Source organism: Caloenas nicobarica, chromosome Z (assembly GCF_036013445.1).
Source record: "Caloenas nicobarica isolate bCalNic1 chromosome Z, bCalNic1.hap1, whole genome shotgun sequence".
NCBI lineage: Eukaryota > Metazoa > Chordata > Aves > Columbiformes > Columbidae > Caloenas > Caloenas nicobarica.
In genome coordinates, this window is record NC_088284.1 from 2,528,803 (window position 1) to 2,552,201 (window position 23,399).

Genomic DNA, 23,399 nt, shown 5'->3' on the forward strand with positions numbered 1-23,399 from the left:
ATCCTGTGGTTCCCAGAACTGCACGCAGTGCTCCAGGTGAGGTCTTCCCCAGCTCCGTTCCCTTCTCTCAACTCGCTCCAGCACCTCAAGGCCTTTCTTGGCGTGAGGGGCCCAAAACTGCCCCCAGGATTCGCGGTTCGGCCTCCCCAGTGCCCAGCACAGGCCGGTCACTGCCCTGGGCCTGCTGGCCACACCAGTGCTGGTACCGGCCGGGATGCTGGTGGCCTCTTGGCCACCTGGGCACACGCTGGCTCATGTTTAACCAGCAGCATGGAAGAAATTCTAGGGAGAAACAAGAGCTGTAGGAAACAGGACCTCTGAGGACAAATAGAACAGGCGTTGATCAGCCAAGGCCAAAGGTGATGTGATATTATTCAAATAAAATGCTGCTGTGAAGTGAAAGGAAATAACCTTTTTCACATACTCGTGGATTCACAGGTTGTAAGCAAAGACTTCCCGATGTTAATAACAACGAAGCACTGTGGTAGGTTTTCAGGGACTCGAAGATCTCTGGAGAGCAGACGTTTGGCAGGATGACATGGGGGCAGGAGACCGAGCAGAACATCTCCATAGGTCTCCAGGAATATGGAGATGGTTCTGCAGCTCCACCAGCTGCCCAGACCAGTGACAATTGCCCAGGTTAACTGTGGGATAAACTTCATCACAGTAATTAAGGACTTGGTCTCAGGATTTGAAGCATTCAGGTTACTCTGGCGATAACACGTAAACTCTGTGTGCTTCAATGTTGAGGCAAAGAATAGGTAAATAAGGGCCATCATTGTATCATTGTATCTCTTTTATTGAAAACTACTTATCTACCTCTGGGATTTTATAAATAAGCTAAAAATCACCATTGCCAGCTGACTGGCAACATATGGGAACAGTTAATGCTCTACAGAAGAAACTGAAATCAAAATACCTTCTGTTTCCTATTAATTTACTTTTCATTTTAGAAAGTCATCTTAATAGGATATCACGCATCTCATTTAGCTAAATGGGATATTCCTCTGGATGGGGAACAAAGAGGAATGCTGTGGTTCCTGTCGTTCATCCTGGAGAAACAGTTCAGCTGTGACCCATCTATACCTCTCTGTTCCAGAGGTGGTCCATAATTTGGTCAGCAACCTCAGATGTGTCAGGAATTCGGTGATGACTTTTCCGTTATAATTCCAAAAGACAAGTTTGGTTCATGGCCATGGCGAGAAGTCAACTTGTCTTTTCGTGACTTTCAGATTTCCTAGTGATAGATGTCATGCAGTTGAACAAGCTTAACCAGGAACTGTGAGAAGTTTGTTTGCAAAATAATCAGATAGAAATCAGGATGTCGGGAGCAATGGTTTAGTGGTGCAGAGGATCCGATTGATGCAATTTCCTACTAGGAATTTAATTCTCCAAAGACGTTGCCCTGCTCGATTTTACAATCAATTGAGTTGGCTTGAGCCTGGCACAGCAACTTGTGTTTCAGGACTTGCAATGAACATGAGAACTGATCTTTCATGGGGTTTTTTTTTAGAAAAACTTTGATCCTGCTAATTAAAAGGGCCGGGCTAAATACTTTAAGTGATTTTTTTTTCTCCTCATTCCTACCCGCTTTCTGGGAGGATGAGAAGAGCCAAGTATCTTGAAAAAGTTCACGTGTCTTTGAACACATCGCTCCTCGTTTCACGGCGAATCTGAAAAACTTCAGCACTTAAATGTGCCGCTAAACCTTTTGTGTTTCTCCTGCTTTTGAATCACCTGGAGCAGTTTCATCCCTTCTTAAATGAACTTCGTTTCTTCTTCAGGACAGAGGGTTTGACGATCGGCTCCTGGACGTAGCTGTAATTTATATTTTCCTCAGGAAGCTACTTAGCTGAAGTGCTAATCCCGCGGTACTTTACAACAAGAGGTTTGTTTTCTCCTTTTCTCCTCCTTTTCAGCATGCCGGCAATCCAGCATCTTCCTCTCTTGATAGCGAACACGTCTCGAAACGTAAAATAACCGATGTCAACATGTGCATCTTTCTCTTTTCATCCTTAAAAAAAAAGTAATTAGAACTTTTTTATTTTGTGCCAAGTTATTTTTTTCTTTTTTCTCTTTCACCAAATTAACCTCAACCGTTGTGGGCAGAGGAGGCAGAAGCAAATGGTAGTGTTATTTTTAGCTGGAGGAGAAAATGAGGAGCTGAAGTGTTAGTTATGGCTGTGGATGGGCTGGGGTATTGCACTGAAAGAACCCAAGTGGAGAAAACATCTTGTCCTTGATAGCTCTGCTGCTATAATAAATAGAAATATTTCTTTGCTTCAGGCTTTCAGCCCAATTGAATACAATAGATGGGCGAAATAATAGACATTGTGGTTATTCCCTCATCATCCTAAAAAAAAAATCTCCCAAAACTAAAATGTCTCTTTTAAATCATTCTAGTTTTCTTGCAACACTTTTATATCTGGAAATATTTTGTGAATTTATTGTTTAGAAAACAAAAGGGCAAAAGATGAGTCTTGGGGGGAAAATTGACCTCTTAAATGGAAAAGCTTTCTGAAAAGCACTTTTGGAAATCACTGTAGAAAACAGGTTTTGTTTAGAGATCTTGAGTATATGAATGGTGTAGTAATATATTAATTATACTAATTAATATATAAATACAAAGACTGGAGGTCCCTGAGCTGGTGGTGACCAAACCCATTGCATGGTTGGGATGCTCACGCAACCAGAATTAGGCTCTTTGGACAGGACAAGGCACCGGAGATCCACCGTTTCATCTCAATGCTGACAAGATATTCCCGATGAGGGGCTGTTTAAACCAGGATTAAACGTGCCTTTTAATCCCTGTTAATATGGGAGCCAGACTGGAGAGAGCGAGCTTTTTAAAACAGGTTATTTTCTTTGCACGGAGAGGGTTTTTTGGCTCAAAGCGTGACTTGGATACGAGTAATTCACAGCAACTCATTAAGTTTGTTCTCGTTAAGTTATGCTTCTTCCTAAGTAGTCTTTGTGGTTATTTTCTGCTTTCTTAGACCTGTTGCCCAAATAATTAATGAGAAAAATAATTTTCAGGGTATCAAAAAGTGGACACCATCTCTCAGTCTGGTTTGTTTGCCCTGAGATTCGCTCTTTTCTATACGTTAATATGCTCAGCGTTGGGTTTTAAAGCATGTCCAAAAACTTGAAACTCATTTAATGTTATCCACCCAGTTTGCTTTTTCTGGTTACTTTTCTTTTTAAGTGGACAAGGAGCTGAAATCTGTTAATTTTCATTGTTATTTTAAATGTAGCTCTGTTACTCATGCGTGGAAGATAATTAAAGCTCTTTCAAAGGAAAGGGCTACTCTGCCTTAATATTATGTTAAGCTTTCATTTGCATCTTTTATATTTAGGCAAATAATTATGTAAAGTGTTAAACCTGCTACAGAGAAGATGGGAGCTTGGGCAGTTGGGATGTAACGCAAGATGCCTTTTGGTTTTCTTACTGATATAACTCTTCTGTGTATGTATATATATCTTCCTCTATATAGCTATTTATTTTATTTTATTTTATTTTATTTTATTTTATTTTATTTTTTTAAATTCATTGGTGTACCCACTGGGTATCTGAGTATCTCATTGGGATACTGTGCTTATCAGGGTTAGAAAGGGAATTATTCCAATTCTATATTGTCTGAAGTAGTAAGGCAAATAATGCTTAGAGATAAGTCTTTATTTAGGTTGATATTTTTCATTTCAGTCTTTAACTGCGTACCAAAAATAGCCATTCAGAGTTCTGTGAAATACTGACATAGCCTGAAAATATTGGAAGCCTGTCATAGGTCTGTTCTTTGTGAAATATAACTCAACCAAGATTAGTACCTTTACCACAAAAACATAAGTGTCTTTTAAAAATACATTAAAATTGGAAGCTTTGACTTTCCAAAATAAGAAGAATTCAGGTAGCATCTGTGAGTTTCATTCAGTTTTTTATGCAGATGCGTTATGATAGAATTTTATCCTCTTGATTAAAAGCCGAACATGAAATTTTGCCTTTGTTGTGGTTGAGTGGAACTCAAGCTGCTGGTGGGATGATGGTTTCTCTGCAGGAGCTGCCCTGAGCAAGGGCGGGTTTCACAGCAATTCCTGACAACACAGGAGTATTGAAATGCCGGAAGAATGTGGTTTTTTTCTTTCAAAGTTTGCGGGCAACTTTCTCGTTTCTCTACGAGCTGCGTCTCCTCTACCAGCAATTAGTCCCAGACTCTGCCAAAACCGTGTCACCCTCACTCCGAGGTCCTCACGCTCTTTGCATGAGCCATTTCTTCCCATTTTCCTCGGTAATTTCTGGTTCCTATGAACTCAGCCTATCTTCCTCCTCCTGTTTTTGTTTAGTTTTGTTTTGTTTTTTCAAGGATCAGAGATCACAGCGGGTCCTTATCTGTAAGAATGTAAAACCTACCTGCACCATCTGCCAGAGGCAGCGAAATTCTCCCCTCTATTCAAGTCTGGAGATAATCGTAGTAACAATACAGGAGGTTAAACCTACATTTTTTCTTGACTCATTTCCACATTTCTGTTACTTAAGACAAAATACATACACACAAAAAGGCAAAACTCAACAACAACCCCTAAAAACAACATCTAGCAAGTGTCATCTGTCTCTGTCTTGCTTGGTGCTTCGGTTTCTAGAGAAAATTCTCCCATCCAGCAAAGCGACCTGCTCAAAACAAGGGCTGAGATTTAAGGGATGACAAGAGAGGAACAACGGATTTGAATCCCAAAGTCGTCATGCCATCAGTTATCTTTGTATTATGAGCTGGGAGGCATAATTAGGATAATGGTTTCTGGCTCCAGCTGTGTCTCACCACAGAACAAAGAGAGCTCAGCAGAGATTCTTGTCGTATAATACACTTTTCCTCAATTCTACTTGGGAGAATTAACAAAGATTAAGATTACTCGATGTGCTGAAGGTTGAGATTCAGACACAAGTGGACATTAGTTGTTTTTCAGAAGAGAGGTGTCCGAAGCCTACAAGATGTTGGAGAACCTCCCAGTCACATGAGCCTACGAGATGTTGGAGAAGCTACCGGTAGCATGAGCCTACGAGATGTTGGAGCACCTCCCAGTAGCATGAGCTTACAAGATGTTGGAGAGCCTACCAGTAGTGTGAGCCTACAAGATGTTGGAGAACCTCCCAGTCACATGAGCCTACAAGATGTTGGAGAACCTACTGGTAGCATGAGCCTATGAGATGTTGGAGCACCTCCCAGTAGCATGAGCTTACAAGATGTTGGAGAACCTACCAGTAGCCTGAGCCTACAAGATGTTGGAGAACCTACCAGTAGCCTGAGCCTACAAGATGTTGGAGAACCTACTGGTAGCTTGAGCCTACAAGATGTTGGAGAACCTACCAGTAGCCTGAGCCTATGAGATGTTGGAGAACGTACCAGTAGCATGAGCAAAATCTGTGTGTAGCTTCACCAAGGAGTAGCCAGGTGCTCACATGTAGAAAGGCCCTAACAATTAGCTCTGACCATCTTGTGGTACCCTCAAAGGACTCTAAGTAGGTGTTGAAACTTTGCCCCATACGCTTCTTGAGTTGTTTTGAGTTTCAGATGCGTGACTGTTGAGTTCCTCTGGGATACGGGATGGAGTTTACAAAGTGTGTCCTTTTGGGATGAAAGGAGCTTTAGAAATGGAGGTTTTCTGATGTCCCACATGGAGAAATGGTGGTGGGATGTCTGCTTCGGCTGCGACCTGCTGAGCTTGGAGAGGGATCAAAGTTAAAGCCTGACCTAACTGTGTTCTAGCTAACAAGGACCAGCTGGAGCACAGACAAGGGGGTGGGGAGGGAAATGTGGTGAAAATCAACTTGGCCTCACCAGGGAGATCCATGGAGGACGAGAGCGTCAAGAGGGAACACGCAGGTCCTTGGGCCTGGAATTTGTCATGGGGAAGGTGCATTGGGGACATCACGTGCTTAATTTGGGGACAAGATGAGCTTTGTGGCCGTTTTTTTTTCTCCCTCCAATTGCTGTGGCTTTGAATGCTCCAAAACCCCCAGGCAAGTCACATAGACTCTCGTAGTTGTATTGAGATATTTAATAGTTGTCTTAAAGCCTCTGTCCAGAAATCATTGGAACTACAAGGGTTTTACTTTAATGCTTGAAAATTAAAATAAATTTCTAGCCCAAACTGTAAGACTGGAAGGCATAAAAAATCCTGACTTGCAGAAGTCCTGACAGATAGAAATACAAGTGTATGTCACTGCCCTGTACTTGAAAATGTAAATTTATTAATTCAGCTGTGTGTGTTAAATTGTAAAATCATCTCTGTGTTAAAAATGACTGCGGGAGAATACTGATAATTGTGCTAATTTGGTATTAACGAAGTCTCCCTGGCTGTGACACAAGCAATAACATGATTATTCTTTAAGATGTGTTGATCTAGGGCAAGAAGATGACAGCTTTGTGTGTAAATTAATGCCAAGATCTCTTCTTTCCTATTTATTTCTGTGCTCTGATTGTTCATTCCAGGTGATCAGCTTTTTCAGCTCCCGATTAGAACAAGCTGGTGCGGAGCTGTCGGTGGAGCGAGTTCTGGAAATCATCAAGCAAGGAGCTGTTGCTTTGCCCAAAGACCGGCTAAGAGTAAGTGCTTGAGACCTCATCGATTAAAATGTCCTTTTCCAATCAATTACACACACTCCCTTTATATCCAAATGTCAAAACATCATTTTTCCTGTCAATAGTAGCAGATAAGCAGCATTGTGGATTGCCTGTATGTGTCCGTTTTAATTTAAATTCGTAATTTGTGCTAAATGTTTGAGTTTTCTTGATTAGTTATTAAATTGAATTAGTATTTGCTGAGGTTGACTTTTTCTTCATGATATCTCAAAGATACAGTCTCACCTCTCCATCTGTTATTGAATTAAGCTGTAACCAAACTTTGATCATTCTTTTTATTAACTTATTCTTCTTTCTCTAATGTTCTGCACCTCCATCTGGGTCTATATAAAATGCTACAAAAATAAATTTCTGGGACTTTAGTTCAGAATTAACCAACCTACTGAAAATCAGTTCAGGACCTGTAAATCTGGTCAACATGATTATGAACTTTCTGTATAATCCTGAGCAGATCCCTCCGTTCTGAGAACCTCTCAGATCTCATGAGAGATTTACCAACTTGACAGATTTTGTGAGGCTAAAATCCATTAATGGCTGTGTGATGTTTAAATACTGCAATAATGAAATCTCTGTGAGTAGGTAAGTAACTAAATGGGAATTATGTGGCTTTTTTAAACACACAAAATTTTGCTTCTCCATTATGCCAAGTGTATTTTAAATGTTCTCTGCTTTCTGCAGAACCATTTTTATTCCTATTCCATGATAAGAGAGTGAAAGTATCATATCAAGACCCACTTATTTTGTGATAACTTTAGAAAAATATAATCTGATAAGGCTCACTGAGGACACGTGGCCATTGGCGACAGCCGGTAATTTATTTATACCCTGGTAATTTTAAAACACCCAATGGGAATTGTCAAGCTGGCTGAGGGTACTAATGCCTTTCCAACAGTTCCCCGTGTCACAGATTTAGTCTCTCAGACTGAATTAATTTAGGAGAGGTTGGTCTAGAGTCCGAACCCTGTAATTCCAGAGGAGTTGTCGGATCCAAATCCAGCCCCTCGGGTTGTGTCCCAGCTACACTGGGAATCCAGAGACATTTTGCTTTTTCTATGACAACTTATTCTTACATGCAGATAATTAAAAGCTCTTATGTTAAGAGGGTACAGCGATTCTTTCATGACGTAGAGCCATCACTAAATAAATTAGCTGCTTAGAAAAAAAATTGTGGTTTTATCAGTTAACTTAGTGTGCCAGATGACCCACATGTTAGGCCACAATTTAAAGAAATGTTGTTATCCCATCAAGTTTACATTTTATGGATTAATTATATACAGCATTCAAAATGACATGTTTATGTTGCCACTTAAATCAGCAGATCAACGTTTTTTACAAGTGCCAAGCTCTGTAAATCCTCACCACGCAGTCTGGTACTTCTAATTTTAAGGATGCTTCTTGTGTGACTTGGAGCACTTACCTTTGGGAACAAGGTTACCAAGTGAACACAGTCAATCTGGCACATAATTCTTCTACACTGTCTGCTTACACCTACTGTTTTTTATCTTTTTTTTCCAAATCTTTTTACTGAGCAACAATTGAGCCAGAGCAGGTTACTCCTGCGTGAAGAAAAGTTGGTGATACTGACCTTTGTATCTTTAATGTTGTGCATTAATTTGTAAATACAAATAACTTCATTATATAACCGTAATGATGAGCAGTATGTGATTCTGTCCTATAGAAATGATTTTGTCAGTCTTCGTGTCCTCTGTCCTCGCACTTCTCTCCTGGGAGTCTCATAATTCCTCAGGTCTTGCCACTTCAGTCTCTGAGGTTTTCAGGGAAAGCTGTTCTAAAGCTCAACAAAATCATGTTAACATCAGACTAAAGGTATAGTTACACAATAACTCTGGCAACTCTGAGGAATTTCAGCAGCTAAATAAAGGAGAAAGCTTTAATCCATGTCTTTAAAGACACTCTCAGCCTATCAGCCACCCTATGCACCATTGCTTTTCCTGCACAATAAGCTGTTCACATCGCTAAGCTCAGCGCTGCCAGCTGTACAGCTGTGTAGGCCAACTAATATTGCCTGCTGAAAGGACATTTTTTTTCTAATACAGGCTGGTTTGGGTACAGCTAATTCAGAGAAGTGGCTTCTGGATAGGAGTTGGCTTGTTACTGGCCAGCTTGGACAATTTACGGAGGAATTAGGGGTCTGTTGCATCTGGTTTGATGTGACCTACATGTAATTCATAGAATCACAGAACGGTTTGGGCTGAAGGGCCCTTCCCAGCTCCCCCAGTGCCCCCCCTGCCATGAGCAGGGACATCTGCACCAGCTCAGGTTGCTCAGAGCCCCGTCCAGCCTGGCCTGGGATGTCTCCAGGGATGGTTCAGCCACCACCTCCCTGCCCAACCTGGGACAGGCTCTCACCACCCTCAGGGCCAACAATTCCTTCCTCATGTCCAGCCTGAATCTCCCTCCTTTAGTTTAAAACCATCACCCCTTTTCCTGTCGCAACAGGCCCTGCTCAAAAGTCTGTCCCCATCTTTCTCACAGGTCCCTTTTAAGTCCAGAAAGGTGCAATAAGGTCTCCCTGGAGGTTATGGTTTGCAAAAATGAGGATTGCATCAGCACTTTTATTCAATTGCTTCCCTGCAGCTCAGACAATGGTGGTTTTTTTCTTACATATAGGTACCTAATGTATGCACAGATAAATATAGTGAATGTTTTCAAGTTGCTTATCTCGGCCTTTGCCGAGGAAGTCAGCATTCAAGAGGCGTTACGTGCATTCAGAGCTTGAGTCTGTTGCTCAGACTGTAGTTTAAACACTGAATAGATGTCAACTAAAAATAACAGCACTTAAAACCACGATCCTGATCTGCATAATGGAGCTTATCAGTTTTGTAGCACACCCTGGTACTCCTGCTGCTTCTCTCTGTGGGAAGCAACATGGGATGCAAAGTGAACGTGTGTATTAGGAGTAGGTCATATATATATATATGTATTTTGTGTGTGTGTGTGTGTTAGGAAGGATATTCTGCATTTTCTCAGCAAACAATTATTGGGAAATGGGAAATCTAACTCATATTTTCCTTCCAGACCTAGGGCGATCTGACTGGAGACAAACAATATAATTAACATTATTTTAAGCGTATGCTTTTAGCCGTGTACTGCAGAAGGCAGGGAAAGTCCAAGCTGAGTAATTAGCCTTTTAGAAGACTCCTGCATAAACAGAGAGAGATAAAGGGCAGGTGCTGAAATCAAGAGCTGGTTATTTCTCTTTTCAGTCTGTGGGAGGAGATAAATGAAGTTAATATGCCTGGGACGGAGGCAGAAACTGCGGCGTGGAGATAGAGCTGTCTCCTTCGCAGACGAGCAGCCCGCAATCCCAGCTCCCTGTTTTATTGCAGAAGCTTATTAAAGGCAATTTAGAGATCATCATGATAGGTGAAAATTGGCCTCATTTTTTTCTTTCTTTATGTTTTTTTTTTTTTTTAAGTTCTCAAGCTGCCTTTCTTCCCTTTGGTGAACTATGTGTACTTTCAGGCTTAGGAGCGTGAGAGAAGTGGGACCGTGGCTAGAGTGTGCGCATTATCTCAGGATTTTGAGGGAGGGAGCCAGCAGATAACGGCTCTCTTACAATAAGTGGGAAAACTTGTTTCGAATGCCAGCTAGTGACTGGCAGCCGATACTGGAGTTCATGGAACGATCACACTTGGGAGGCCACATTTCATGCTTTAGAAGAGAAAAGTTTGCATTTGCTAAGGTGCTTAAGGCTGAGATTTCATTTTTATGAACATCTGAGCTGCTTTTATTTTTCTTCTGTTCTCCTTGTGTCAATGGGTATTTTGTCATTGGTATGCATTCTGTCGTACATTTTTGATGTGCTGTGCAGGGATGCCATTATGCCATCAACTCACACCTTTTTGGTATGGTACAAAATCTAATATTTATTGAAGTGCATTCTAGTTTGACATTAAAATTTCATAGAATGTGTATAAGGAGGAGAGGTGAAAGCCTTTGGTCTCTTGACAGAACAAGCTTTCCTTTAGTTGTTAAAAGCACTTCTCATGGGTTTTCTCTTCTCTTGACGATGTATTTCCAATTCCATCAACTTCCATTTGTTTCATTGGAAAATGTCCCTAATTATTGAGGCACCAGAGCACATGGAAAAAGAGTAAATTGTTGTTGGAGTGTTGGTGGCTGGACCAGGGCAGCTTTGTGTTCCTGGCACATCACCCCCCTCCAGGGGAAGCAGCGTTGACACCAAAAGTTCAGCTACAAAAAAATATCATTAAAGTAACACAGTTTTTGAGTGAGGTGGCTGCAAATTCATTGGGCGATGTCAAATGTAGGTACTTTCAGGTCTGGAAAGAGGGTGTAGCTGTAAAAAAAAAAAAAATGCATGTGAATTCTCCAGAATGGAGGGAGTCTAAACAGTGTCCTGGTTTAGCTACTAAAATTCCTCTGGAAAGGTTGTCTTGTTTCTGCAGATTTTCTTCCTAGGGAGAACACATAATCTGTTCAACATGGTCACTTGTATGGTCAACCATGTTCAACATGGTCACTCGTGTAGTTCACACCATGTTAAACGTGTACCATCACACCATGTTCAACACGGTCACTTTTATGGTCACACCGTGTTTGGTGTGGTCACTTGTACCATCGCACCTTGTTCAGCACAGTCTCTTGTACCATCACACCATGTTCAACATGGTAGCTTGTACCATCACACCGTGTTCCATGCGGTCCCTTGTACCAACACACCATGTTCAACATGGTCACTTGCACCATCACACCATGTTCAACATCGTCATTTCTACCATCACACCATGTTCAACACGGTCTCTTGTACTGTCACACCATGTTCAATGTGGTCATTTGTATGGTGACGCCATGCAGAGGGACAGGACATCGGCAGCACCCACACAGTGCCTCAGATTGTGAATGAATCAGTCGCATTTGTGTGTTTGCATCCTACGTAACATGACATTGATCCCGAGAGACCATCCTTTGCCCCATCTTCCATCACAATTGCTCCTAATAATGCAGGGGGTTTTTTCCAAAGTCTTGATGTCCTTAGTCCTCCGTGGTTGTTGTTTGACCACAGCAAGTTGCAGCCTTCAGAATCCAGACCATTGGTCTTTAATGATCTAAATTAAATGCTTTCTTGTGTTTGTTTTACTGCTGTATCAGCACCTCCCTACCATGGGGTTGAGGTTGAAGACGGCACAAATTAACTCTGTATGACACTGAAAAGAGGTAGAGGCAGAGGGGATATGGAGACCAGCAACTCCTTCACAGAGCCTTAGGGCAAGAGAGACAGAAAACATACTTAAAAAATAAATTCATCCAATTCTTCCTCATATTTATGTTTTTTTCTGGTTGAAGGGTCAAAGATCTTATTAGAGTGGAAGCCCATTGTGTCTAATACATCCTTAGGTCTGACACGAGGCAGCATCTGTGATGGAACCTTCCCTTTGGTGACCCTCAACTGCTGTTAACCCTGAACCTGAAGATCGGATTAGGAAGAGATGTGTAAGAAATATTTAAACAAAGTGCTTTTTGGCGCCTTTCCGAAACACCCAACATATGCTAAGAAGAAGAATATTTATGGATTGTGTATTTCCTTCAGACAATTTATACCCTCAGTTAAGGGCAAACCCTTATTGCAGGTGCTCTTCTGTTAATATAAGCCCAGCTACTTAAATTGTTGAGAATGAGTTGAAACTAAATGGAATGATGCTATAATAAGTATGTCCAAGCAGTTTTATATCATTTAAATCTATTTAATTAAATGGTGCAAACCTGTGTGTAGGCAAGATCTAAAACATATGAAGAATATTATGGAAAAAACCATGACTGTTATAGTACTTAAATTTAGATATTTGCTGTAATGCATCGTATGGGAATGCTTGATTATACATTGCAAAAATGTACAGAAATTAAGGCAGAAATCAGGTTCTTAACCCCATCATCCCAGTAGGAAACCAGACCTTGGGGGCTGTAGTTCAGAAATAAATGCCACCATCGCTTTTAAATATTAATATCATACAATCCACAGAAATGTGTCCTTAATAGGAGGTAGATTTGAGTAGCTAATTAGAATATATAGCATAGTAACAAATTTTGCAAAAATTGCATATATAACTGTGTACATAATTTTAAGCAAAATGTGCTTGTTTAAACTTTTACTTATACGCCTGGGTTTTGTTGTTTTTTTTTTTTTAACACTGAAGCAGCCAAGGGCCAAAGTAATTTAGCTTTTGAGCATGTGTGCCTTCAAAGTCTTTGAAATTTGGTGTCTCCTTTTGTTCCATGGTTAAAAGTGTATTTTAGCCGTCTTTAGAGACGTGTTTGTAGTTGTGTATCATGTAAATACAGTTGACGAGTTGGATTGAATGTTAAAAACACTCCATTTTCAGAAGCATCCTTCACATAAGATAGAAGAAATTGGTTAACTTAGAAGCTTTAGGGAAAGTGAAATAAATTATAGAGCAGTCCTTTGAAATGGAGTTTGACTTGAAACTTGTGACCCGTGGAGCTTCATATCGCTGGGCTCAAGACGTTTGAAATGTTGGCATAGTGTGGTAGTGTTGGTGAGTCACTTAGAAAACATATTTATTTATTTTTAAAATGTTGCTTTAATTTTTTTAAGCCAAAAAAAAAAAACCCAACCAGAACTCTTCATCCAGTTCTCCCAAAGAGAGTTCGTTAACGCTGGAACCGACACCATGTTTATATGTGTATTTATACGTATTAAACAGCTCTCAAGGCTGTTTGAAAGGGGATGTGCTCTCCACCTCTCCTCTAAATGTGAAAATTATACAATATCGCAATTTTTAAAATTATTTTTTTAACATTACAGGGAAGGGGAAGTGACCAAAAAAAACCTCAACCCCGCAAATAGCTTCAGGAAACTTAATTTTTCAAATGAGAATGCTCCTGAGAACCCAAACAAGTGAGGTTTGCTTTTACGTAGCAGCTGTCAGTCAATTTTGGAATCAAAAACAGCTTTTTAACTAAAGTTTACTTCAGTGGTTATGAATTCTTCCATGGGGGTGGAGAAAAATAAACAGTAACTTTTGGCATTGTTGATTAGAACAAGAAAAAAAAAAAAAAACAACAGCTATTTTATTTTGCTTGTCTGCCTGGCACACAGTTAAAAACATATTAACGCTTTTCTGACACCTCCCTGTTGAAGACTAATCTAAACATCATTGCAGCATCAACGTAGGAAAATATGCATTAGCAATCTCTCGAATCTCTGATCTTTAAACTTTCTCATGTAATATCGGTTTCTTACTGTAAAGGAGCCAAAAATCTCTTTGAACAGAAAATAATAATCGGGCTTTCAACTTGGAGCAAGCACTTCGTAAAGCTTTTTTTCACAGATAGAGAGAATAGACGGAGAACTCGAACTTTGTTTTCTTCCCAGTCACTGGAGCGTTTATTGTCATATCCTAACGCTTCAGAGATCTGTGGGGAAAAATCCTTTTCTCGTTGGCTGTTTTTGCTGTTGGTTTTCAAGCCGTATCTTCACGTACATGAGATGCCACCAGGCAGGAGGTGAGCAGAACACGGGGCACGTTCCTGAGACTTTGTGTAGCCTGTGGTGGGGAGTATGTGGCTCATAATGATGGATTGAGCAGTATCTCAAAAAATTGAGATTATATCTCCTCAGTTTGTCTCTTGTGTGTTGCTTTAAAGGACAGCATAGGCCTGGTCTTTTTGCATGGTAGATGTGAGGAGACCGGCCCATCTCCTAAATCTCTCCAGAGCAGTCATGCCCACGGTGGTCAGCAATCTGGTAAAGATGTCACGACACGAAATCTTTGTGTTTTTTCCTACACTGTGCACGAACGTAGCAGGAAAAATGAGTCTGGGAGCTTCTGAGCTTCAACCAGCTTGGTCGAAGTGGGTTGAGAGAAGCATCTGGAGGAGCAGAAGAGATGGAGGTAGAGCCCTGTTAACTGGGGAATGATCAGCTCGAAGGGGTCTTGGTCACCCACACCAAATCTGTTCAGCTTTTGCAAGCTCATGTGTTGAAACGGATGGTAAAATGTAAACTAGGTGGCCAAGAGGCCACCAGCATCCTGGCTTGTATCAGCACCAGCAGGCCCAGGGCAGTGACCGTCCTGCGCTGGGCACTGGGGAGGCCAAACCGCAAATCTTGGGGGCAGTTTTGGGCCCCTGACACCAAGAAAGGGCTTGAGGTGCTGGAGTGAGTTGAGAGAAGGGAACGGAGCTGGGGAAGGGGCTGGAGCACAAGTGTGATGGGAGCGGCTGAGGGAGCTGGGGGTTCAGCTGGAGAACAGGAGCTGAGGGGAGACAGGGACACAAAGAAACGGCCTCAAGTTGCGCCAGGGGAGGTTGAGATTGGATCTGGGGAACAATTTCTTCCCCAAAGGGCTGTGGGGCATTGGAACAGGCTGCCCAGGGCAGTGGTGGAGCCACCATCCCTGCAGGGGTTGAAAATACACGGAGATGAGGTTCTCAGGGACACGGGGCAGTGCCAGGGGTGGGTGAACAGTTGGACTTGATGATGTTGAGGGTCTTTTCCAACCAAAACGATTCTATGATGAGTGAAGCCATGGAAGGAGCAATGGGATGGGGCTCCTGAAGTTTGTTTGCTCTGAGCATTGACCTTGGTATATCTGGAGTCATGCTCTGGTGTTCCTCCAAGGCCATGTACCTTGTTTACAAACCTGGATAGGCAGTTATCATAAAGAGAACGGTCTTTTTTTATATTATTAGCCTGTGTTTATCACATTATTGAGCAGAATGCATCAAAGATCCCAGTGAAGCGATGCATCGTGGTGGTGTGATGAAGGGCAGAACGAGCCTAGTGAGCAGCATTTTCCTTGGGAGCAAGAAAGGTTTATCCCAGGCTTTCCAGTGAGCCAAAAGCTGCAATAAAACTCAATTAAGACACTTTAGTTGAGAACAAGCATAATATTTCTTTAGCTTCTCCAGCTTCCTTTTTAGATATTTTGGGTTTTAGCGAAATGATGTTCTACTTCCCAGGAAACTCCAGAACCAACAGCGCTTTCTCCCTGTCCCCGTGACATCTGGTTGCGCTCGGGTTGTTAATTAATCACAGACATTGTTGCTATTAAAAGCCTGCAAACCACTCGCAAAGTTACCCAGGATCTGGGTAACGAAGGGCCTGAAGTTATTATTTGAGCTTTTTTTTTTTTTTTTTCCTCCTTTTATCTTCCCTTCAGGGGTCATCAGACTGGCAATATTATTTTTTTTTACAAGCTCAAACTTTAGACTTTTAAAAGTCCAAATCACTATGTGTCGAGCTACTTGAATTTCCTGTAAAAATGTTGGAGTCACGAAGCTATTTGTAATAATATAAAAGCAAAGAAACGTTGAGGTTAACTCTGTATGAAGAGATGGCATTTAAATAGATCAGAAACTCGCAGCTGAGCTTGTTTGAGGCACATTTGTCATTTTGCAATTAGGTTGGATATTTACTGTTAACATTCAGTAAGACTTACCGGTTACATTAATGAGGATAACTTTAAAAAAAAAATAAAATAAAATTTATAGTTAGAGCGCAGCATTTAGCTTTCCACTACAGCTCCCATTGAAACTGCATCCTTTGCATTTCACTAATGCCAGAATCTACCCAATACTTAATGATTTATCCTTCCGTATTTGGCTTTTTGCTGTTGGAAGGGCAGGGGCAGGGAGATTCTAAACGCCAGAATACCAAACCCCTCATAGCATTTGCCTTTAAAACATAAACAAGTTACATCCCATCACCTATTTTATCCAACTGTACGTTTTCAACCCAATTGCTTCAGGTAAAAATATCGGATACGTGGTGGCACGGATGTATTTTTCCATGGGATCCCACCCGTGGATGCGGCGCTATCGGCTGGAAACGGCGTCTGGTGTTGGGTTGGTGCCGTTTGGCTGGAGGACGATCAGCAAAAAGAGACAGTCTGGCTCCTTCCAGGAGCCTCTCGCTTCACGGCTGAGCTCTCCGACAGTTCCCAAAGCCTCTGGCTGACTTATTTTCCCCGCGGACCGTTCACTTATCAGGAAATGAAATTGGTTACAGGAGGGTTTTTTTTTTTTCGCGCGTTGCCAAAAAAACCTCGCTGACGAAATCAAGTTCGTTTCTGCTTTCTGGAGTAGCAAGGACACATTAACTCCTTGTGCTTGGGAATGTTTATATCGAAAAAAAAATCCAGATTCCTTCTAATTTTTAAAGATTTCTGGGAATTGCTGACACGCTCTCACCCTATACGAATGTAACATTTATCCCTTTGCATCATGCTTGCCACTATATAAATATCATTTTAGGACAGCTGAATTATTTTCATGTGAGATTTCCCTGCTACGATCAAGCAAGAATACACTTCTTGCTTGAAACATATTGTCTAAGGTAGAAGAGGGAAAATTAAGAATTAATAAAAATACAAACAATGCTGCTTTGCTTACAAAAAGGTAAAAAGGTTTTAAAGGTAAAAAGGAGGTTTTAAAGCAGGTTATATAGTATATATATTGTAATTTATATTATTTATTATAATTTATATTGTTTATTGTAATTTATACAACCTTAATGATAATGTTGATATATAATAATTTTTATATAAAGAACCTTAATAATAACTTTATATATTATAACTTATAGAACCTTAGCCAGAATTTTATAGAAATAGATCTTTAATTATGCAGATGGGATAACAAAAAAAGAAAACCAAAAGCAAACAGGGTGGCAGCTGTTTCTGAATGTATTTCTGTGTTTGCGTGTAGTTAGAAATGCAGTTTTCTTATGCTGGATTGGGCAGGCAACACAACCACCACTTCTTTTTAGGTGTTATTTGGATGTCATTTTTGTTATATATCAAGTTTTCAGGAAAAAAAATCAAATACGCTTTTAAAAATCAAAATGTCTTTTTTCCTGAGACTCGCCAAACTTCAGGCTGTGGGGTCGCCAGCACTTGGACATGAGCAAATTCTCAGCAGGGCAAATTGCAGTGAGAAATAAGAGCTGTTTTATTTGTATTCATTTATTTATATCGATAGGTCCTCCTAGTGATTTTGCATTTATGCAGCGGTCAACATCTGTCTCTGAAGACCCTAGAATTTGTGTCCCTAAGCAGCCTAGCTAATTGCTGGTATTTCGTATTGCAAAACCGTGTTTAAGAGGAGACGGAGAAATCACCCCAAGCAAGTTCCCCACTGGTGGATGCAGTTGACTGTTTCTGTATCGCTCAAATCATTTCAATTTGTGCAACATGTTGTAGCGGGAGCGTTTCTATTGGGACATGTCAATACTTTTAATGCAATCAATAGTCGTAACCTGCTGTGGATGAGATTAATAAGCCCAGAGGTAAAGCACAGTGCACATATGGTAATTATTACATCTGGAAGTGGTTGCTGCATTAATTGATGGCAGTAGCAAGTCATGCACCCTCACTTAATTTCATCGCTTCTTATATGGAGATCCTGTAAACAGAATTTTTGCACTCTGTTATATCAGACCTCTCTCTCCTTTTTCTTAAGAATGGGTCACTGCGAAACTATTTAGAGCTCCCTCCCTTAGCTCATTTAGCTTCGTTACAATTTTGGATCCTTTGTCCATAAACAAAAAGTTGCTGAAAACATCTCGTCTGCAACCATGGAAGTCTCATCTGCACATCTCTGGGACTCGGTGCAACGAGGAACCCCGGTCGCAGCCCGTGTCCTGCAAGGTTAAGCCATCGCAGAAGAACATAAGTAGATGACTTGGCCTCATCACTGACATAAAAATCAGATGCTTTCAGAGCTGTGTCTACAGCTGAAGTTAAATTAAAAATATTACAAATATGACATTCCTTGATTTTTTTAAAAAGTGTATTTTAGTAAGATTAATATCATTCTCCTTAAAATTTTTAAATAGCATAGCGTGTACCCTACTGAGAATGTCAGAATATTGGTCCTTTCCGTTCTGAACTTGGGAAGGCAGAAGGTTGCGAAGGGCTGAGGACACTTGGAGATCCCTCATGTCTATCGGTGAGACACCCTTGATAGCCAACGTGGCACTAGCGCTCAAATCCACACTTGCTTTATATCTTGAAAAATCAGTGAACCTGTCGTGATCCCAAAAAGACCATGACTGTCATCAGGGGAAACTCCAAATAGTTTAATCCAGTTTCTTTCTTGAACCCCCACATAAGATTTTCTTTCTCTTTAATGCCTACCAGATAAATGACTCGCTGAAAATAGGCTAATTTGGAGTGATAGGTAGTAATAATAGAATTGTATAAATGTAAATATAGTGTAGGAAGACCTTAAATGCCGGGTTTTCAGAAGCACTGGTGAGGCTTTTCTTGGCTTCAGGATTATGGTGGCAGTTGTGGTTTTTAAATCAAATATTTTACATATTTTTACTATCTCCTCCTCATTTGATCGCTGTTCTCTAAGAAAGAAAGATGCATCCTGCTCATCCATGGGGCTTTTTTTTTTTTTTAATCTTCCTGGAATCCAGAGGAACAAATTTCATCCGGAGCTGAAGGAATGCGGCAAGAGCAGGGTATTGCACAAGGTAGTTTGGGAGGGTGGTGCCTTGGGCAAGGGACTCGAGTACCAGTGATTCCGCGGCTCAGGAATGAGATCCCTTGGCCAAGACGAAGACGAAGGGTGGGCTCGCTCAGGACACTCCTATTCCCAAGCTGTTGTCTACATGGAGACTAATGTTTAAACAAAGGCTTAATATCTTGTCTCCTCCACCCCTGAAAACTCTTGCAGTTACCTTCTGGAAGCTGCACTGGGGATTCGGTCACTTCATTCCAGAGGAATTGCTTTCTTTACGAAGCTGAACAATGACATTGGAATGAAATAATCTTATTTTAGAGCTACCCAAACTGCTTCAGAAGAGCTATTCGATAATATTGTTACGCAGGTCAGCCTTCCACAGAACTTGGGATGGTGTTTTCATTCTCCAAAACCAGTTTTAAGAATAAACTGAAAAGTTTAGATGACAAGATCAGTCCTATCTACCCAGCAAGTAGAAATGTAGTAGGTAATAATAACAATTTAATTGCATAAATGCAAATATATTAATACAATAATGTATATTGATAGTGATTCTGAGACTAATTCTTCAGACCAAGAAAGATGTAGAAGAGAAAATAAACCCTTCCAGGAGGGGGCTGATCAGCAATACAAGAGTTTTGCCGTTCCCCAGTGCGTTTCTCCTGTGATTGTCACCTGGGCTTAGTCCCTTCACTGCTGCAAAAACCCATAGCCGCAGTCACAGCCGAGCCGATTAATGTCTCAGCTTTGCCTGGGGCAGCTTGGAGATGGTAATTAACTGCATCCCATTAAGACACCAGATGAGAATTCATGCAGTTACATGCAGAGGCTTTAGAAGATGGAATAGTGTCCTGTGACAACAGTTGTTAAAGGTGGTTTGTTTTGGTGAGGATTTTTTTTTTCCCTTCTTTTTTTTTTTCTTTTTCTTTTTTCCTTTTTTCTTTTTTTCTTTTTTTTTTTTTTTTTCTTTCTGACCCAGGATTCAGCCATCAGGCAACTCTGAATGTTGTAAAGTTAAGAATTCCTTTGAACCTGAGCAGGAGCAGAGCCGGGGTCTGGGCAGAACAGGGGAAAATTAGAGGGTTGATTATCAGGGTTTTCAAACGCCTTGTGTGGCCAGGTAATAATGAAGTTGTTTATTCGTATTCGTGATTAAAGTTCATATAAAACAAAAAGCAATGGGGTGAAAAAGCTGTTGGACAAGTAGCCTGGGAACAAGCAGCGCTGATAGGAGCATAGAATTTGCCGCTCAGCATTTGCTAAGGGTTTAATTACATCTTTTTGCCCTCAGTGTTAAAAAATAGGAAGGGATTATGAAGGAACGTAAAACAAATGATAAGAAGCAGCAGTGATATTCTCATGGAAGCTGGTTACCTCTTAACATTTGCCTTTTCTCTTGAAACGGAGCAACAAATACAAAATCGGTGTTGGATGAAAATAGCCAGGTATCAAAATCTGAATCTTAAAAAAATAAATATGTAGTTCTTTATGCATCCTGTAGGGAGCAGAAACATATTTCTGCAATGAACACAAGGGAAATCCATTGCAACAATCTTCTTTTTGAATCAGAAGAGTCTGGTTGTGCTCTACTGGTGGCATGAGAGGGACCCATCAGCATCCTCATGTCTGGCGAAAGATGCCCCAACCAGTTCTTACCCAGAAGGATGTTTTGCAATGAATAATCAGGAACCAGCACTGTTAGAAATATTGTTCTGGAGGAGAAAAAAGGGGGTGAGTGGTGGCATTTTCCTACTGTCACCCAGGACAAGGAATGTTTTATGTCCTGCTGCTGGAGCATCCTTGCATGAGGCATTACCGGTGGTGATACACACAGGGCTGATGTTCGGTGCTCTGCAAAATTTGTGGAGGGAAAGGGTCAGGAGGTGACATACAAACTCCACTCACTAAAAAAAAAAAAAAGCATAAATTGCCAAAAGACATCAATCAAATATTTCCTTATGCACAACTGAAGTCTGGTCTTGGCCTGTGAAATACCTGATGAGACTGGGAGTGAGTGAAGCAACAAAATCCAATTTTTCCATGCGAGCTCTTGAAATACTGCGTCCCTGTGTCAGTGCATCTACTTTGATGTAGCTATGCAATTTAAAAACAAGTGTTCCCTCAACTTTATTTTTTGGTGGTACATATAGCGTCATTCTCTTACTTTATAGGAAGGACAGGCACATATAGAGACTTTGAGCAGGAGAATTTAAACTTTACAACTCTAATATCAAACAGTCTGGGTTTGTGTCACTGGTTATTTGTCTCCAGCTCCTTTAAATTGCTTGATTCCATTGTCCTAAGGAAATACTACAAGGAAGACCTATAAAATATAAAGCAGAAAGAAAAAAATGAAGAAATGAGGATGGGAAAGCAGGACGAGACTCTCCAAGTCGTTCCCCGTAGTAACAGATCCTGACACCAGTAAACAACATTTTGCGTGTCTCCGTTTCTCAGAGCGACTTCCATTCTGCAAACCGCTCGCCTGCCACATCATTTGAACTCTCTTAACTTTCCAGGATGACGATTCCTTTTTTTTTTTTTTTTTTGCACAAAGGCGCTTCCCTGCCCGGAGCTGCAGAGTTTTGCTGGCAGGAACCCAACTCTGCTCACAACTCCTCATGCAGAACATCTTACGGGAGGGCTCCGAGCCAGAGCCCGTCCCCTATTCACTTGAAAACTCTACATTTACTCAATCTAAATAACATTTCCCAAGTTTCTCTCCTCCGTACCCTAAAAAAACCCACCTTATGCTTTTATTACATCTTTCGATGGGACTAAATCTGCGTCTCGCATCTTGTGCAGCTTTGCCTTCGTTGCAAATGTCGGGAGTCTAATGAAAAGTCCGGTGCCAAATGCGCCGCATGTGCATGACGTGTTGTTTCCAAATATCTTGCAACTTTGGGCAACGCAAGGTAAAATTATGCTAAAATACTCTGAGATTTCTTTTTTTTTTTTCTCTCTTCAGCTATTTGCAAACCCTGTGTTCATTTTCTACTGCAAACCTTTAGTACAGGTGAGGCAGTCGAAAGGCAAAAAGAGTTGCATTTAAAATTAATTTATTACTTTCTTTGATTAAAAAAATAAAAACGTACTTCTTCTCATTCCAAAAAATTATACATATATAAACTCTTTTAAAAAATACATACATTAATGTGGCAGACACCAACAATTTTATCCCAGAAAGTGCAAGATTTGGCGAGTTATTAGCAACTGAATACAAGATTGAGGGAGAAAAAAATCATGTCACCCGTTTCCAATTATACCAGTCCAATAGTTCTTCCACTTTTAAGGTTTAGCTGTCTTTTCTGAATTGGTCTTTTAAATTAAATTTCCATAACATGTGGCAGAATGAGAAAAACAGTCCTCCCAAGATTTCTGCCCTGGCTGACAGATGCACTAGATAATGGCATATAATCTTTTCCGTTTTCATGATTTGACACATTTTCACTTCTGTGTGTGTGTTTAAATCAAGGAATCAAAATAAATTTTGAGGACGGAATATAAATCTCAGACGAGATTACAGCTTTCATTGCAGCGTTGGGTTACATGTAAACAGCAGGAATGTTCTAGATATCTTCTAACTAAATGCATAAATTAGAGAAATGTCTTGAGTGTTTACAGCGACTACACTAAGAAGTGAGAATGAGAAATTTGTCAACTGATGGCTGCCTTAACTGCATTCCCATACGGAGATTAATTTTGTCACAACCTTTGGTACAAGGTACGTTGTTTCTCTCGGGTTGATTTACAGGCTGTTTGTTCCTGCTTAGGATGATTTGTGATGTAAATGGCTTTTTCCTGGCCGAGCAGGGGATTTCTCACGTATTATCAGCATCGCTGCTGAGGACTCCGCTGTTAGGATTGGTCCGATCAAGGACAATTTGTTCATAGCATTGGTTGATAACCGGGTCAAAACTCAATGTTATTGCAGGAAAAGGGACTTGGCTTTCCAATGGGAGATCGATATTTGCAAGACAAGCCACCTCCATGGGTGTGGGAGGGCTGGAGTACAATTAATTAACAATTTATATTAATCAGTGAGGGCTGAGGAGAGGATAAACCAAGTTGTGTTTGAATTTGTTCTTTGCAGATGAGGTTCTTAAGGATGTAGTGGTGTTGGGTTGACAGTTGTACTCAGTGATCTTAAAGGTCTTTTTGAACTTAAATGACTCTATGATTCTGTGGTTGCTGCTTTCGGTCATGGTGCCTTAACTCCAGCTGTATTTGATATGTAGTATCAAATAACTGCATTGAATCTCGAATCCATGTGGATTTATGCTGGGTTTA

The 23,399-nt window shown here is 40.7% G+C and overlaps 1 protein-coding gene across 2 annotated transcripts in view; it reads left to right on the forward strand.

The window, feature by feature from the left end:
- DYM (dymeclin) overlaps positions 1-23,399 on the forward strand; it is a 188,636-nt gene that overhangs the window by 152,441 nt on the left and 12,796 nt on the right. For both annotated transcript variants that reach the window (XM_065656605.1, XM_065656606.1), the window contains one exon: positions 6,483-6,596. In XM_065656605.1, the coding sequence (XP_065512677.1) occupies positions 6,483-6,596 (114 nt within the window). The remainder of the gene's footprint in view (positions 1-6,482; positions 6,597-23,399) is intronic.